The 15,969-nt window shown below is 37.0% G+C and overlaps 1 protein-coding gene across 4 annotated transcripts in view; it reads right to left on the bottom strand.

The window, feature by feature from the left end:
• Positions 1–9,924: 9,924 nt before the first annotated feature.
• The window catches only part of SOCS6 (suppressor of cytokine signaling 6), a 43,590-nt gene continuing 37,545 nt past the window's right edge, over positions 9,925–15,969 (bottom strand). For all 4 annotated transcript variants that reach the window (XM_034762534.1, XM_034762532.1, XM_034762533.1 and 1 more), the window contains one exon: positions 9,925–15,742. In XM_034762534.1, the coding sequence (XP_034618425.1) occupies positions 14,013–15,617 (1,605 nt within the window). In that variant the 5' untranslated portion in view covers positions 15,618–15,742 and the 3' untranslated portion in view covers positions 9,925–14,012. The remainder of the gene's footprint in view (positions 15,743–15,969) is intronic.

Consider the following 15,969-nt stretch of genomic DNA (forward strand, 5'->3'; position numbering starts at 1 on the left):
ATCAGGACTGTCCCTATAAAATCAGGACATCTGGTCACCCTAAGTGGTAGCTAGAGAGAAAAGATTTAGTGGTTTTTTACCTTCTGTGTATTTTTCTCATAGGGATCAAGGTACTAGCTCTCCTCATGTTTCCAGAGAAGAGAGAGGAAGAGATTAAATGAAGTTGAGTGTGGTTAACCATCTCCAAAAAGAACAAACTACATCTCACTGAAGGCAGAAAAATACATATTTTCCTATTACATTCTTATATAACCAAATGCTGTATTTGCCACAGGGATATTTTGTTATCATTATCAGGAGATGAAGTGCTTTGCACATTCATAGATAGGATGATCTAGGAGACTTCTCTATTAATATATGGTTCTTGTAATGAAAAAAGCAAGGGAACTGCTTTAGAGCACTCAAAACTTCGGGGGGTGGCGGGTGAGAGAGAGAACACTAACTCTAAAACAACTTCCTCCAAGCTGTCAAGCAGCAATCATTACGGTGTTGCTGGAAGATGACAAAATTTTAACCAACATGCTCTATGCCAACCATTTTCATTTTATATAAAACCTTCATGCAGCTGATAATATATACAATAGCAACAAACTGAATTCAGTTTATATATCTCTTCCCTTCCAATAGAAATAAAAGGAGGGAGATCAAAGAATGCAGTTTAGTTTTAAGTCCAGTATAGTTCTGAATTCAGATTCTCCATACAGTATGTGCATTAGAGACTCTGCAAGGACAGTTCAGGGAAATGACACAAAACATGATCAAAGCATTGGAAAAGCCTAATTTTGCAAATGATCAGGGATATGCAAACACCAGAGCCAACAGCGACAATGCTGAAGATAATTGACATAAAATTGCTTCTTAGCTCTACACTTGTTTTCTTTTCAAGCAAGTGTCAGCATCACTGGGCATAATAAAACCAACTATTTTTAAACTTAATAGGACAGTATCAGTTACTTTTCAGCAGTTTTTTTCTTTTATTAAACCATCTTTTTGTATGATGGACATCAAAGCAGAACTATAACAAGTATAATGAAATAAGAAAAAAATACAAATGTAAGTACAATATAAAGCCATCTGTTGTTTGGGGTATCCTCTTAGTAAGTCAGGAATGACATTTATCTTCTTATGAGTTTGTCCTTATTCTCCCTCACAGCATTCAGAATTTGAAATTAATATTCATTTTTGTTTAGCTCCTTGCTTGTATTCCACTGTCAGACATTGAAGTCATCACACCTTTGGTAATATTCTGCCAGTAAAATGCTATTGCAGAGACAAAATATTGTCATTATGAAGGTCTTATATGAACATTATTGCTCTAAAAATGTGTTTCAATAGCATATAAAGTCCAGAATACACTTCCCACATCATTATAATTTTAAAACAGGTTGAATTTTTAGACCCAAACTACTTGGCTGTCTCTTTACAATAGAAGCTGTACAGAATGTAAAAAGTTTATTTTGTATGAAGTAGCCAAGATGATGGTAAAAATCAAGAATATCAAATGTTTCTAAAAAAAAAAATCATTTGTAATTAGGAGTGAAGCTCATATATTGCAATGAAACCTGTACAACATTAACAAGGAATTCAAAGGATTCACTAGAAGGCCATTCTGACAGGGCCGGCTCCAGGCACCAGCCGAGCAAGCTTGTGCTTGGGGCGGCAAATTCTACAGGGCAACCTTCCGCCCAATCCTAGGGCGGCACGGCTGCTTTTTTTTTTTTGGTTCACCGATCTGGCTGCCCTGTAGGGGGCAGCGGCGCGGAGGAGGGGAGCGCCCTGCTGGGAGCGGGTTGCGCACTCCGTCTGCCCCAGCTGGTGCCAGGTCTGTAGCAAGCCCGGCAGGGCAGCCCGCGTCCTTCCCTCCCTGCCGACTGGAGCGGCGTGGAGCCTTCCCGGCGGGCAGCGTGGTGGTTGGGGCCGCGTGGGGTGTGCCCTGCTGAAGCCCTGGCCGCCCCCCTTCTCTCTCTCCCCCACTAGCCGGGGCACGTCTGCAGCGCAGGGAGTCCCCCTGAACGCTTGCTTCTTTTTATTTTTTTTTTTCCCCTGCTTTGCCACTCCGGCCGCGTCGATTTTTTTTTTTTTTTTTGCTTGGGCAGCAAAAAAGCCAGAGCCGGCCCTGCATTCTGAAGTATCCCCCTGACATGCTGAGTACAATTCTGCTCAACCTCTGTTAGATCATGTGTTGAGCAATTGATTTTTGCAAATTCCTCGAATGGTTGTGTAAGATGAATTTAAACAAAGCAACATCTCTAAATAGCCCCCAAACTGAATTACAACTGAAAAAGCTCCTGCTACTCATTTCAAATAGCCAGAAATAAGCAGATACAATACGCATTTTTTAACAAAGTATCACTTTAAGTTTCCAGAGCTTTTGCAGGATAACCCTATTCATCGTGACCACTTGTTTATAATGTATTTAATCTGCTATCAGGCTGGAACTAATTATATTTACTAATAAACTGCAGCATACAATAAACAAATACGGTTGTATATTTCCTGCACAGCTGTTTAATAATTTTTAATGCAGAATGTTTACAAACCTTGCATCTGCACACTGGGTTGAAGGGCATCACATGGAATTAAGGTAGTATATTAACACCAGGGGAAGAAAAGATCTCTTCCTAGCACTGAAATATTTTACGTTAACATTGATATCAGTAACTCCCCACCTCTAGAATCAAGCAGTTCAAAAAGAGAGCACCACTACATGTTAATGTTTAGTCACATGTTCCAGTTACCCTTGGAAGGTCTCTTTATCAAGCAATACTAAAGCTGCCCACATGCAATGAACTTTTTGGGGAACCTTGTAATGGAATTATTAGCAATCATGACTGTATGGATTCATTATTGTTACTGCTGAAAAAGTCTTTCCATTCTGATATTTCTCCTCCTTCTCCCTTACAACTTACCAAGATACCTGTTAGGATGGAATTTTTTATGCTTGGACTCCACCTGAAAGTGATTTTTTTTGTGTGTGTGTGAAAGTTTGACCAAATTCCCTTTAGCCATTTGGAGTCACAACATGAGTTAAAAAAAAAAAATCCAAAACCCTGCCTTGTAAAATAAATTCACATGATCATTCTCCCCAACAGGATAACTTTACAAATGTCTGTGTGATCAAATTTCAAATGTTGTGTAAATAGACATTAAGATGTCCTTTGGTAATCTTAAAAAAAAAAATCAAGTATCAGAGGGGTAGCCGTGTTAGTCTGAATCTGTAAAAAGCAACAGAGGGTCCTGTGGCACCTTTAAGACTAACAGAAGTATTGGAGCATAAGCTTTCGTGGGTAAAAACCTCACTTTTTCACTTGCATCTGAAGAAGTGAGGTTTGTACCCACGAAAGCTTATGCTCCAATACTTCTGTTAGTCTTAAAGGTGCCACAGGACCCTCTGTTGCTTTTTTTAAAAAAATGTTTGTTTTCATATAGTTTTTAGCATTTGACAATGCAGGAATGAGCTGCCAGAGTAGAAAATTCCAGTAACTTGGTACCTGCACATTAAAAGACAGATCGATACAGTTTGTATGTATATGTGCAGGCAGTTACCAGAATTTGCAAGCTCAGTTGCTGAAGGACACTGCAAGCTTGAAATGACAAACAGCTATTGAAACACCGAATTTCATAAACATAATACCGTAATATGAAAATCTAGAGGAAAAGACAGTTGTCACCTATAGCTGACCAACTTGTCAGTGATGTCAACGAGCTTTACGCATCAGAATACGCATGGAAGAAGCATCAGCAATACACCCAGTGAATAGAAGCCATATCAATGGAAACGGCTTCCCAGTGATTTCCCTCAACATGTGCCGTGCAACTGCTTATGTACTGCTTAAGAAAAAGTGAGGTACCATGCACACCAACAACAGGTAAATTTCCACCCATGCATCTGATGAAGTGGGTATTCACCTATGGAAGCTTATGGTCCAATATGTCTGTAAGTCTATAAGGTGCCACGGGACTCTTTCCCACCAACAACAGCGTAACTCAAGACTGTTTCAGACTTAAACGGGAAGATTTTATTTCAGAGGTGAAAGAAGAGATATTTCTTATCTGTGAATTTTATTTTTCATAATACTAACATCCAATTCTACCAACCCAGAAGGCTCAGCTGGGTCTGGTTTGCCCATATCACCCACAGAGGCTTCTGGAGCAATTTCTGGGAACAAAGCTCTCCTTGAAGCCGGCATGAAGCATTCCAAGTAGCATCAGCGAATACAGCAAAACTGTTGGAACACTATTGCCAAGTGTATAAACTACAGTCAAACAGACAAATTATACATAAGTTCACTTGCTTATTTTTTTAGCTTTTTTTTTAATTATTATTATTCTGTTGTTTTTTGGCAAGGTTTCCTGCAGACAGTCCTTATGATGAAAACCAAACACTACAAGCAGAGAAAATGCCTCCTCCCCCAGAAACAAACCCACCCAAAGAACATTGCTGGGAAACAGCAAACAGTAATAGGCTTCATTAATATGTTCTTATGTTTTGCAATGTGCTCAGGGCATCGGATAGGTGAAAAAATCAGAATTCATACATTCTTTAATGAGGGAAGAAATCATAATACACTGCAGTGTTCTCTCATCCATTAATTTGCCCCTTTCCATTTTTTTTTAATTAGGCTGTGATTTAAAAAAAGCCTAAAGTATTACAGTGGGATATGGGTGTCGACTCCCTTTGGCTCCTTAAAAAATCCCAGCCTATATTTCCTTTTCAAATTCTCTGTTCCTTTCTGCCTAGGAGGTATCTGTGAATCTTGCAGATTGGACTGTCATGGTCTTAGGTGGTTTTTCCTAATAGATAACAGCTCACCTGTTCAACATTAAAAGGGCATCTGATTTTTCACCATCACTGAGCCAGATTTATAGAGAATTTCACATTTCTTGAAGCATCCAGAGCATGTAACGGGTATTAGATAGAATAAAGGAATTGGCAGAGAAATATATTATATTCAAGTGGAATTCTGTGTTGTCTCGGAGACAAAGCAGTAAACTATCCACTTTGGCAAATATCATTTACAATAGGATCCTTATAGAGAGCTCATTGATTTACCTCACTGCTATAATTGCTCATAGGAAGAGGAAGTGTGCTGCCAGGACACTCACAGGTCTAATTGGTGCTATGATAATATTTTGGAAAAGCACATTTAAATTTCATTTTTCTTGGATGTTTCCTTGGAGATGGGAAAGTGACTTAAGACACTACCCTGTGATACAAGACCTGCAGCAGGACTGGCAGACTCACAAGGCTCTGTACTAGTGCTTTGGGTTCCGAGATCCTGAACGTCTACACTGCAATTTCATAGCTCTGCAGCTTGAACCCTGCTAGCCCAAGACAGCTGATCTAGGTTCTGTGCATTGGGTTTTTTATCGCAGTGTAGATATAACCCTAGGGATTTGTCTTTAATGCACTGAAACTGGAGAAAGGTCAATTACTAAGGACAAAAGCAGATACAAGAGCAAGTTGCAGAAACTGAATGAGCTCTCAAGTGGCATTACATTCTCAGCAGTGAGTGTGGTAAGCAGGAATAAAAGCTGTATTTGGAGAGGATGTCCTGGCAGGGTCCATCTGTGCTTCCTAAGAACAGGAATATGTTGTACAGTCCATACAGTGCAGCTTAGAAGCTCAGAAAATCAAGTCAGAAACTATTTCAGAACCAAACTAGTGGACAGAACTGAAACACAGGCTCAGCAAACAGCACAGTAGCAAATGCTGGTCAAAAGGGAACCATCAGATATTAGAAGGTCCTCCATATTTCATTTCTCACTAAAACCTCATAGAGCAAAAGGAAAAAGATACCAAGAAACACAGCACCCACTATAAGAGAAACTGAGTTCTATTTCCTCACAGATACCCATGTTCATGAATCGCAGAGTCCAATCTCCCAATCACACTCCCCTTTCAACAAAGCTGAAAATAGATGCTTGGAGCATGTCAGTATGCATTTGTGAAACATGAGCAAAAGCTACTTTGCTGACCCTCCAAGCAGTGGCCCATTATGCACTTTTTCTTCCTGTATTGCCATACTCAAGCATTCAAAAATGAGTGGGGGCATGGTTTCTTTGCCTTCTGGTTTTTGATCCTTTAGTGTGTACATTTGGTCGCATTTTCAAGCTCTTCTTCACAATCATAAGGATTAGAAAAGTACTTTAAAAAGCTGAACATCTCACCTAATCACATGACTCCAGGTGCTGAGGCTTTAAGGAAACAAACCCAAATATCACAAGAATTGGCACCACTGCTTCGCCAAACCAGTAAAGGCAAAAGTTTACTTGCTTTGCTTAGTTCAGAAATAAATAAAGTATTTTCCTACATGGCAAGGCAATTTTGATTTTTTATTCTTAGCTTTAAAAATCCCTCAAGTAACACAGAACACAAGTGGCTGGGCTAGACTCCTGTGAAGCCATACCCAGAAGCAGGAAGGAATGTGTTTTTAAGAGAAGATACTAAATAAAGAGATTTTTCTGTGAAGAATTGAGTACCCAGCATGGATGTGCAAAAGCAGTGGATCCTACAGGCCAAAGAATTCTGAGACAGAACAGGAAAGAGCAGCTGCTGTTTCCTGATGGAGGCAGTGAACTGGGGCAAAATTGGAATGCTGAATGCAAGCTCTGGGGGAATAATAGTGCCAAAAATCTCTTCAGCCAGATGCCTCCAAGATTGATGAGACATGGCCAAACACACAAATGTCCTCCAGACTGGTAGATTGAGAGATATAAGAGAAAAATATTTTTTCCTCACCAGAAGGCTTTATCAGAAAGTAAGACAATGCAGCTGTCATTAGGAAAAGGAGGGTGATACTACAAGGAATACTACAAAGTATTTTCTCCATTAAGGTAGCAATAATTAAATAATATTTAAACTGCTATAAACTAAAAGGGGTTGCATTTTAAAAATATGAACGGTTTCTGGTTCATACATTGCAGAAGGCTAAGCAAATCATGAAATTGTCTCCGAGCCAGAAGGAAGAATTCTACATAGCTTCATATAGCTGAGGAGAGTTGCAGAGCCTATAGTAAGATGGAGAGCTCGTGTAAAAAGCTTTCTCCTTCGCATTGCAGGATTCATAATGTAGAATTCTGTAAACATCCTGTCACCTAAATGTGTCTTGATTCCTTCCAATCCAAGGAATTACTTCAGCTCAACATTTTAGCAAGTAGGCACAGACTGAAGAACATTAGGTAGAATACTAAATTTAGGACTAGATTGTGTCTAAGAATAGGTGGATTGTGGAGCCCCACAGACCTACAGCACAATGCCTCCTGAATTTTCTGGGGCAAAGCCTAACACTATTCTTGTCATAGCTCTTCCTCCTCTCTTTCCCACCCACTCCCTTTTGGATTGTGACCCCACTCTCCTCAGTCCATGGGTGGAAAGACAGCACTTTGACTACAGGGTCAGCAACTGGCTCTTGCACAGGGTGGAGAATACTTGCACAACCTGTTCACACTCTGGACTATTGTGAGCTGAGAGCAGGAAGTTTTATTTGCATGTCCTTCCTGATGTCAGCCAAGCAAAGCTGTGTCTGCCTCTTCTTACCCATTTTGGAAGGTATTTCTTGAATGTACCGCCTTTGCAAACAACCATAAGAAGAGGGCCAGTTAAGCAGCCAAGGAGGACCCCAGTGCTGCATTAGTACTTTAGGCGATTCAGTAAAGGTAACTGGCAAGTTGGCTAGCTGGAGTCACATGCTTCATGTTGAGGGTGCAGAATACATAGTGTTTCTGAATCATCCTCCCTTCTTCAAGAAAATATTTTACTTATTTTCCCTACATAATCCCATTCTCACTCTGAATGGCTTTTGATGAGAGGAAACAGCAGAATCAATTTCCTAATGTATGACACACTTAGAAGACAAAGTTACAAGTGCTACTGTGGACAATAGGAGTTTGATTTAAAATAAAAAACACAAAACATATTCAAGAAAGCATCCTCATTCAGGACAGAACTTAAGACTACGCTTATGTTCCTTTTAAGTCTATGGGACTTAAATTCTATCCTGAACAGGGATGTATTTAAACACAGGCTTAAGTGCTTTGCTAAAAGAGAACCCAAAATTTAAGAAGTGAAAAACTGTTAGTGATAAGGCAAAGTGTATTAAAGAAAAATAAAAAAGTTACATGTATAGAACTAAAAACTACCATTACCATATACAAAAGAAACAGATTAAGTGAGACATATACCTCTAATGAGAGGAGAAGACCTCATGAGTGACAAAGCCACAGATCTCTTAGAAATCTTTGGTTTCAGAGTAGCAGCCGTGTTAGTCTGTATCCGTAAAAAGAACAGGAGTACTTGTGGCACCTTAGAGACTAACAAATTTATTAGAGCATAAGCTTTTGTGGACTACAGCCCACTTCTTGGGATGGTATGCATCCGAAGAAGTGGGCTGTAGTCCATGAAAGCTTATGCTCTAATAAATTTGTTAGTCTCTAAGGTGCCACAAGTACTCCTGTTTTTTTTAGAAATCTTTAATACTTATGGGAGAAACAGCATTCAAAGTTAAAGCTTTATTCCTTTGGTACAAACACCATGTTTCATTTGATGAGGCATCTACACCTGAGGGTAGGCTTTCTTCATCCATTCTCCCATGTGTAAAACAGATGCTACATAATATGGACAAGACTGGGAGCATGAGCATCTCAATTATAAACATTTCAATCTTTTACATTCATCTTCAAATTTATAATTGCACTAATAACAATCCCAACCCCATCCCTTACCCACATTTAAACACAAGTTTATCGACAAGCTGAGGCAGTTGTGATCTTATTGGACTAAATTCACCCCAGTGTAAGTGGAAATAAGTTCACTGGCTTCAGTGGAACTGAGCATGCTTAATGTTTATATTGGAGCTAAATTTGACCTGGTATTTTTAAAAGCAAAGTGTAAAGGACTTGATGTAGATAGACAACACAATCACATATCACACTATACCTTTAAAATCAACTAGAACACGTGAACAAAAACAGCAGCTGACTTAGCAGACAGGCAGAAATATGCAACTATATTTGTCAATATATAATCAAATCCCAAACGATTCTTGCAATAGCAGTGGCTAAATAGGAATTTTAAGTTTCAACCATCTTTGACCTCAACAAAGGAAAGCTTCTTCAATCCTGCCCCACACCTGCTCAGAGATTGACAGTATTAGCTGCTACAATAATGTATTTTCTTTTAAATGGAATTTTAATAACAACAGAGGAAAAGCCATTGAAACATATATTAAAGCTATGGTTTTGGGAAACTGAGTATCAAGTCTATAGGGAGAAAACAAAAAAAAAAGAAAACTTATTATGTATATCATTTTTATAAACATACAAATTATTTATCTAAAACAAATTGTTAATGCTGTAATATTTCTGGAATTATGTACGTATTCCCTGACTTGAAAACATCCTACTACCTTAATTTAACCAAAATAGCACCCAATAAACTAGTGATTATGTATTTTGTACATTTTTAACTTCAATTTTGGAGCTCACACTCCAACTACTTAATGGCTTTCCTGAAAATTATGAACTCTCACTTTTTTTAGAAAGAAAAAAAAAAGGCATAGCACCTTTCAAGGCAGGCTTTTTTGGAGTGTTTATGCTAAAACATTAAAAGCAGCACAACTACAGGAAACAGTGATAGCAAAAGCAATCTAAAGTGTGCGTGTGTGAATGCTCAATAGACAGCATATTTTAATTATATACTGGCAACATTCTGGAAAGCAAAAATGATAGCCAGAGATACAAGCACTTTGTTAGGAGAGTTAGTAGCAGGAAAAATTGCAGCTATATTCTGATGGCAAGCAAATGATAGCTCAACATCTCACTGATACTGATGTAAGTCAGCTATCACCTGCCCCCCCCCTCCACCCCCCAAAATTCAATATTTGCTTCAGGATTTCATTTTGTTTATTGAATACTCACAGATTCTTTTGTGAATGAAATTTTTATTTACACACTGTATCTAGAAGCAGATACATAAATCCTTATACAATTATTTTTCAAAAATGTGCAAGAAATTACTATAATTTTGTTTACAAACCAAAACACATTAAAATCAATGGACTTTGGATAATTCATTCTGTGGTGTGCTTAGTACAAATAACGCACACCTAGCTTGAAACATACAGAAAAATGTAAACTACAGCAATCTGGATTGCAAGTATTAATTTCATGGCACTCCATCACCACTATAAAATTCTTTAACCCAACATGTATTAATACAAAATTCTGTAAGAATTTTTTTCATTATCCGTGTGTAGGGTTTAGAACACTTTCCAGATACAGCAAACTCCATAATATTTTGTGATATTATGAGCTATTAACTATCCCATGTCTATTAATAAAGAATGGTTTTTAATATTTTTCTTTGTAGAATTTTAAAAAGTATTAAAAGAAATAAGATTGGCAAAAATCAATATTGTACCCATCATTTAGCTTGGAATTTAAAAATTATGTAACTGAGAACCATTCCTTACTGGAATCACAGGCAATATATTGCTGGTATTATGATTTAATTTACATATCCATAATTCACTCATTATAAAATGCAGAAAAGAAAAATGGATCATATTTTGATTAGCCCAGCAGTCAATGTTCATATAAAAGCACCTCTTAGCATGATCAGAATATGAAATGTATATATTTGAAAATAAAATTTCTAATTAATAATAGCATTTCTAAGGCTACTAATGGTGGAAGCCATCTTGATAAAAAAGATGGTATTGATTTATGTCATCAGCAGCATAAGGGACCTGCAACCTGACCGAAGAATATAAATAAACTTCAATTTTGCTGTTCAATTAACTTCAATTAACACAGTTGTAAGAATCAGAAAAAAACTTTCTGACATAGTATCAAAATACAAGCTGTAGTTTTATTCTTCTAATTAGTTAACCAGCCAGTGTCACCAATAACTTCCATCATCATCTTGTAGCTTCAGAAATCAATTTTATTTCAAAGTTTCATCTTCAAATACATTTTCCAATAATTCAGTTGCAACTCTGACTGTTGTGCTGAATAAAATAAGCACTGTTTTACTTTAAAGGAACAGAATTAAGTTGTTTTTATTTTATTTTTATTTAATCTTTATCTTCTTTTAAAGGCCTGAAAATAACTTTTTTCAATCTACCATTTTTGTTTTCTTCCATTTGGCAAACACAGATTTTGTTCCTCTATTTGTTATGGAGCACAAACGAAGACCGTCTTTCCTGACTACAGTTGTTGCCCTTTAATAATTTTCAGTTGCCTTGTAACTAAACAACATTACTGTGGCGGTCACAGTAATCATTATAATAAGCAACTATAAGTCAATGTTGTCAAAACAGGGTTTCTTAATTTGTGCTCCTTCTATTAACTGGAAGACTGCTTCGGTATCAAAAAGAGAGATTCTGAATCCAGCAGCATTTAAAAAAATCTGTCTTTACAGAATGGTGGATTTCAAAATATTTGAAATTTAGGACATTACAGCATCAGATTACAAAAAAATTGTAGGCAGGTCTTCTCTTAGGTCTAAATTACTTGTCAGGATCCTTTTAATCAAACCTATGGAAAGCTCATCAAAAAGAGGCAATTAGAACTGGGCCTTTTACTAAGTTTACAATTAAAGTACATAGCAAGGAAGGCAACTCAAAATGGACTGGATGAATTTAACCAAAAGTAGTATTTCAGAAGTGACCAACTCAGATAGGTGACCAAACAAATAAATGAAGACATGGAAAAGAAACTTAGCACACAAGTTCATATACATTTTCTGAATACAGCAATGAAATTGGGATATTAGAGTTTCACATGTTTAAGCCCTTATGCAAGGTCCATTAAATACTTATGCACACAGCATATTTTAAATGCATCTTTAAGTTTGTTAAACACTGGGATATATTTCACTAATTTTATATCATTGCCTAATGTACTACACCATTCTAGAGACTTTGTACAATGTACAGTCCCTCTGGATTGTGTGGGAGAAGAACTTTTAAAGTGAAAAAAATGTGAGAGGTTTAATTCCTAACAAGTATGTTTCATATTCCATAAAAATGATTTCCTCTGTCCTCCCCTCAGATAGAATCAGACCACTGTACCATGCTATAAGATTATTGTGCCTTTTTTAATAAAGTTTGTAGCCCTGATTCAAAGAAGAAGAAAAACCCTCCAGAAGAGAGAAATCTGGATTCAAGCTTGCATAAATATATATGAATGGCAAAAACAACAAATTAAACATATATACTTTGCTGAGAATATTTTTTTAAGTTTAAAAATATTATTGGACAAAAGAAGAAATCATCATCCTCTATCCCTCAGAACAGACAGGCTTTATCTGCCTTTGATTTTTTTATTTTTTTTTAAATACTGTGGTCCAAAAAATAAATTAAAAAAATATATAAATTTAGCATATCAATTCAGGCAACACAAGATGTAGTGCTACTGTAGCACTTTGCAGCAATAGTGTATCCAATGCTACAAACTCATTTCAGGGGGCAAAAAAGCTAGATATAATAAGCAGAAGAAAATGATCCAAAAAGGATTTATCCCAGCCTTTTTCTATGTTGGTCTTTACTAAATTGCAACTTCTACCAACTGCTGATGGAGAAGGTGACATGCTAAAAAATATAACATTGATTTAAAAACAAAACAAAAAAACAAATTTAGTCATGGTCATCTTTAAAATTGAAAGCACAAACGTAATATAGCTATAAAGTGAAAAACCAATATGATGAATATTGCACAAGGAAAACTTTGCAATCTAGGACCCAGTCTCCCAATTCAGAAATCTCTTTTAGAAGGTCAGGCTCCCCATAGACTTTTTAAATGCCACTATCCTTGTCAGATATTAGAAATATTTACTAAATTGATATGATACCTTTATGTCAAAACAGACAATTTTCATGACAGCGCCTGAGACTGTTAATAACAAAGCCCTTTTCTGTGGCCACTGTATTAAACCAAAACCCCTTCTCTTACTAATTTCAAATATACAAAGGTTAAAAAAAATGCAGCCTTAGGGATCATTTGTTTAAGCCCTCCCCTACTCCCCAAAAAATCCCAGAATCAAATACTAAATATCAAAATGCAAGAGGAAAAAGGGGGAGTGGAACCCAAAAACCAACGGTAGTGTAGAAATTGGTTTTCAGAAGTCTTGTCACATTACCACTTTAATTGATAGTTCCTACAATTAGGGAGATTTGTAAATTTTTTTTCAACAATATCATCATTAGTAATCCATGTTTAGCATAATTTTAAATACTACAATTTCCATATTGATGCTCTGTACTGTTTTTCAAAACTGTTTTTAAAGGCTGTTTTTAAAAGGAGAAGAAAAAATTATAATGAAATTCCAGGAAAAAGAAAATTCAACCCAATTTCTCAAAGGCAAAATAGCGAGTACAAACTATGAAATCATTTAGGAGAAAGGAGGTTTCCAAAGATATGCTGCATAACTATATTCCATGACACAGCTACATCAATTAATAAGTTTTAAATTAGGGCAGTTCTATGGAGATGTTTATTTAGGATGCTGGGAAATCATTTTCACTGTATACCTAAATTCTGTAATTTATCTACCTGTATGTTTTGTCCACAATTATCTTTATAAAATAGACCATTTTAAGATGACAAAAATTCCATTCTACGAGTTTCATTTCACTTTTACTTATGGTTGAATACACATGAAATGCACTCAATGCATAAAAATCACAGTGGATAGCAGCACTTGGGGAAATTAAGGAGAATTTGATCATTCACATTGTGATTATTTTCTGCACATTGATGAAAGATAGCTATTTCACACTTCTAAAAACCTTGTGATCATTCTTTAAAAAAAAAAAAAAAAGCCCCCTCAAACAAACAAAAAACAGCAAACATAAACAAACAAAAAAAGATGCATTACCCTTCTTTACACACAAAAATGAAACATTGTTATGGCAGCAAAAGATTTTGATAGCAATGAAAATTTGTAAACTGTATTTCAATCTTTTTTTTTTTTGTTCCCAAAGTGCAAGATGCAAGATTCCCATAAGCTTTCAGTAGTGCTTTTCTTGTAAATAATCCTTCATTTTGTTTGGCAAAGGCAGTTTCTGGATCAGGTCTATTCTCGTATACTGACGTATAACAAAACGACACAGGTACTGTAAGGAACGCACCTGCATAAACCGAGATACTGGGTTTGTCAATCTCACCGGGTAAGTTGCAGATCCAGGCAATCGAGACCTTGAATAGCAAAAAGCTCCATTTTCAGAGTCCCTGATTGAATGTTCAATTAGATCAACAATAGAAGTATGTCCCTCCACATCTGGTTGTTCATAAAAGCTAAACCTACCATTTGAATGTTCAATTCTAGTATGAAGAGTTTTACCATGGGAGCGAAAACTCAGGCTTAAAAGATAACGGTCATCAGAGCTATCTCGAACAAGAAATGAACCATCGGGCACATTCGCTAGCTTTCCCTCTGCCTCCCAACGTGTGATAGGACCCCAGTACCATCCTTGTTTTGCAAGTTTTTTCAGTTCCTCTGTGAGGCTCGTCACAACCATAGGACCACTATTTTGTACAGAGTCATAAACTCTTCCAACTCCTGGGGCAGAGTTAGGATCAAAATTCAAATGGCAGCGCATACTTTCAGCCACATGGGCATCTGTGCCATTCAGTCCATTAAAGTTCCTTTGGATTTGATTATTCTGCATTGGAGGTAGCAATGGTGAGAGTGGAGGGACATCACTGTGATTAACTCTTGGGCTTTGCAACATGACTCCTGTGGTACCAATCAACAAACCATTCACTGCCTGGTCCACAAAGATATCTGGAGCAACAACTACATCTTGATCCACCTGACCCTCATCTTCATGAAAAGCATTTCCGCTCACTTGAGAAGAAACAGTTGAAACTTCCATGGGTGAGGAACTATCCAGACAGTAACTACGTGATCCTTCCAAAGGATACATTCCCTCATCTAAAGGCACAGTATACTGAATGTAGTCCTGAGGCATTAGTCCAATAACTACAGGCACATGTTCATCAATATGAAGATGTAGGTCCCCATTCTGGGATTCTGTACTTTTTAATGTATTGTTTTGTTCTTGAAACACACTATCTGACTGCAAGTCATGGAAGTCCTTTCGAACACCATTCAGTGCTGGGCTTGGGTTAGAGGAGTGGACCAAGGCCTTGACTTTCACTTCCATTTTGATACAAGTCTCTTCTGAGTTTGTCGATCGAAGGGGCCATGGTGTTGGACTGTAATGGTGGTTACGGAGGGATGTGGACCTTAGAGGTCTTTGAGCTCTCACATCTTTAAAGGTTATTGGAGCAGATGAGGAAGAAAAGGTATCGTCATCAGCAGAGCTTACAGATGGTGTGCTGCCTTTCCCTTTCTGCTTTTGTTTTGCTGAAAGCCTTCTTTTTAAAGTACCCATTAAGCTTTCACTTTTTGATCTATTTTTGCCACCTTTTTCATCTTCACTGTTAACTTCACAGCTAGCCAAATCTTTACCATAGCAGCTGCCAAACAAGGAGTCATCTTTTCCAAATTCACTTAATGATGGCTGCTGAACCACTACAAAGTCACTTTCTTCTTTGCTTTTATTTAAGTTAAAGGACTTGCGAATTGTTTTGAGACTAATTTTCTTCATTATGACAAGCTACCAAGTCTGGCTGATCAAAAACTCTTCTGGTATTTTAGCCTTAACACATGTAGAGCAGCCTCTGCTTCATGTATATATTTTATCCAGTCTCATTTAACTTCAAGAGCCATTTCCTGGAAACAAATAAAAAGACATTTAACTTCACAAAAGAAACATTTTAAATGAAAACTACAGTATTTAAGAGATGGGCACCAAATGAATGCAAAGCTGTACTTAGACAATCCAGTCAAGTTCAAGAAATGACTTAAAAGTACATCTGCTTTTGAGTTGCCTGCCAGTCGTTCTGGTTTTAAAATCAATTTTTAGTTTTATATATAATTTTCCTCTCTCCTTTGCTATG

This window comes from Trachemys scripta, chromosome 2, assembly GCF_013100865.1.
Source record: "Trachemys scripta elegans isolate TJP31775 chromosome 2, CAS_Tse_1.0, whole genome shotgun sequence".
Taxonomy (NCBI): domain Eukaryota; kingdom Metazoa; phylum Chordata; order Testudines; family Emydidae; genus Trachemys; species Trachemys scripta.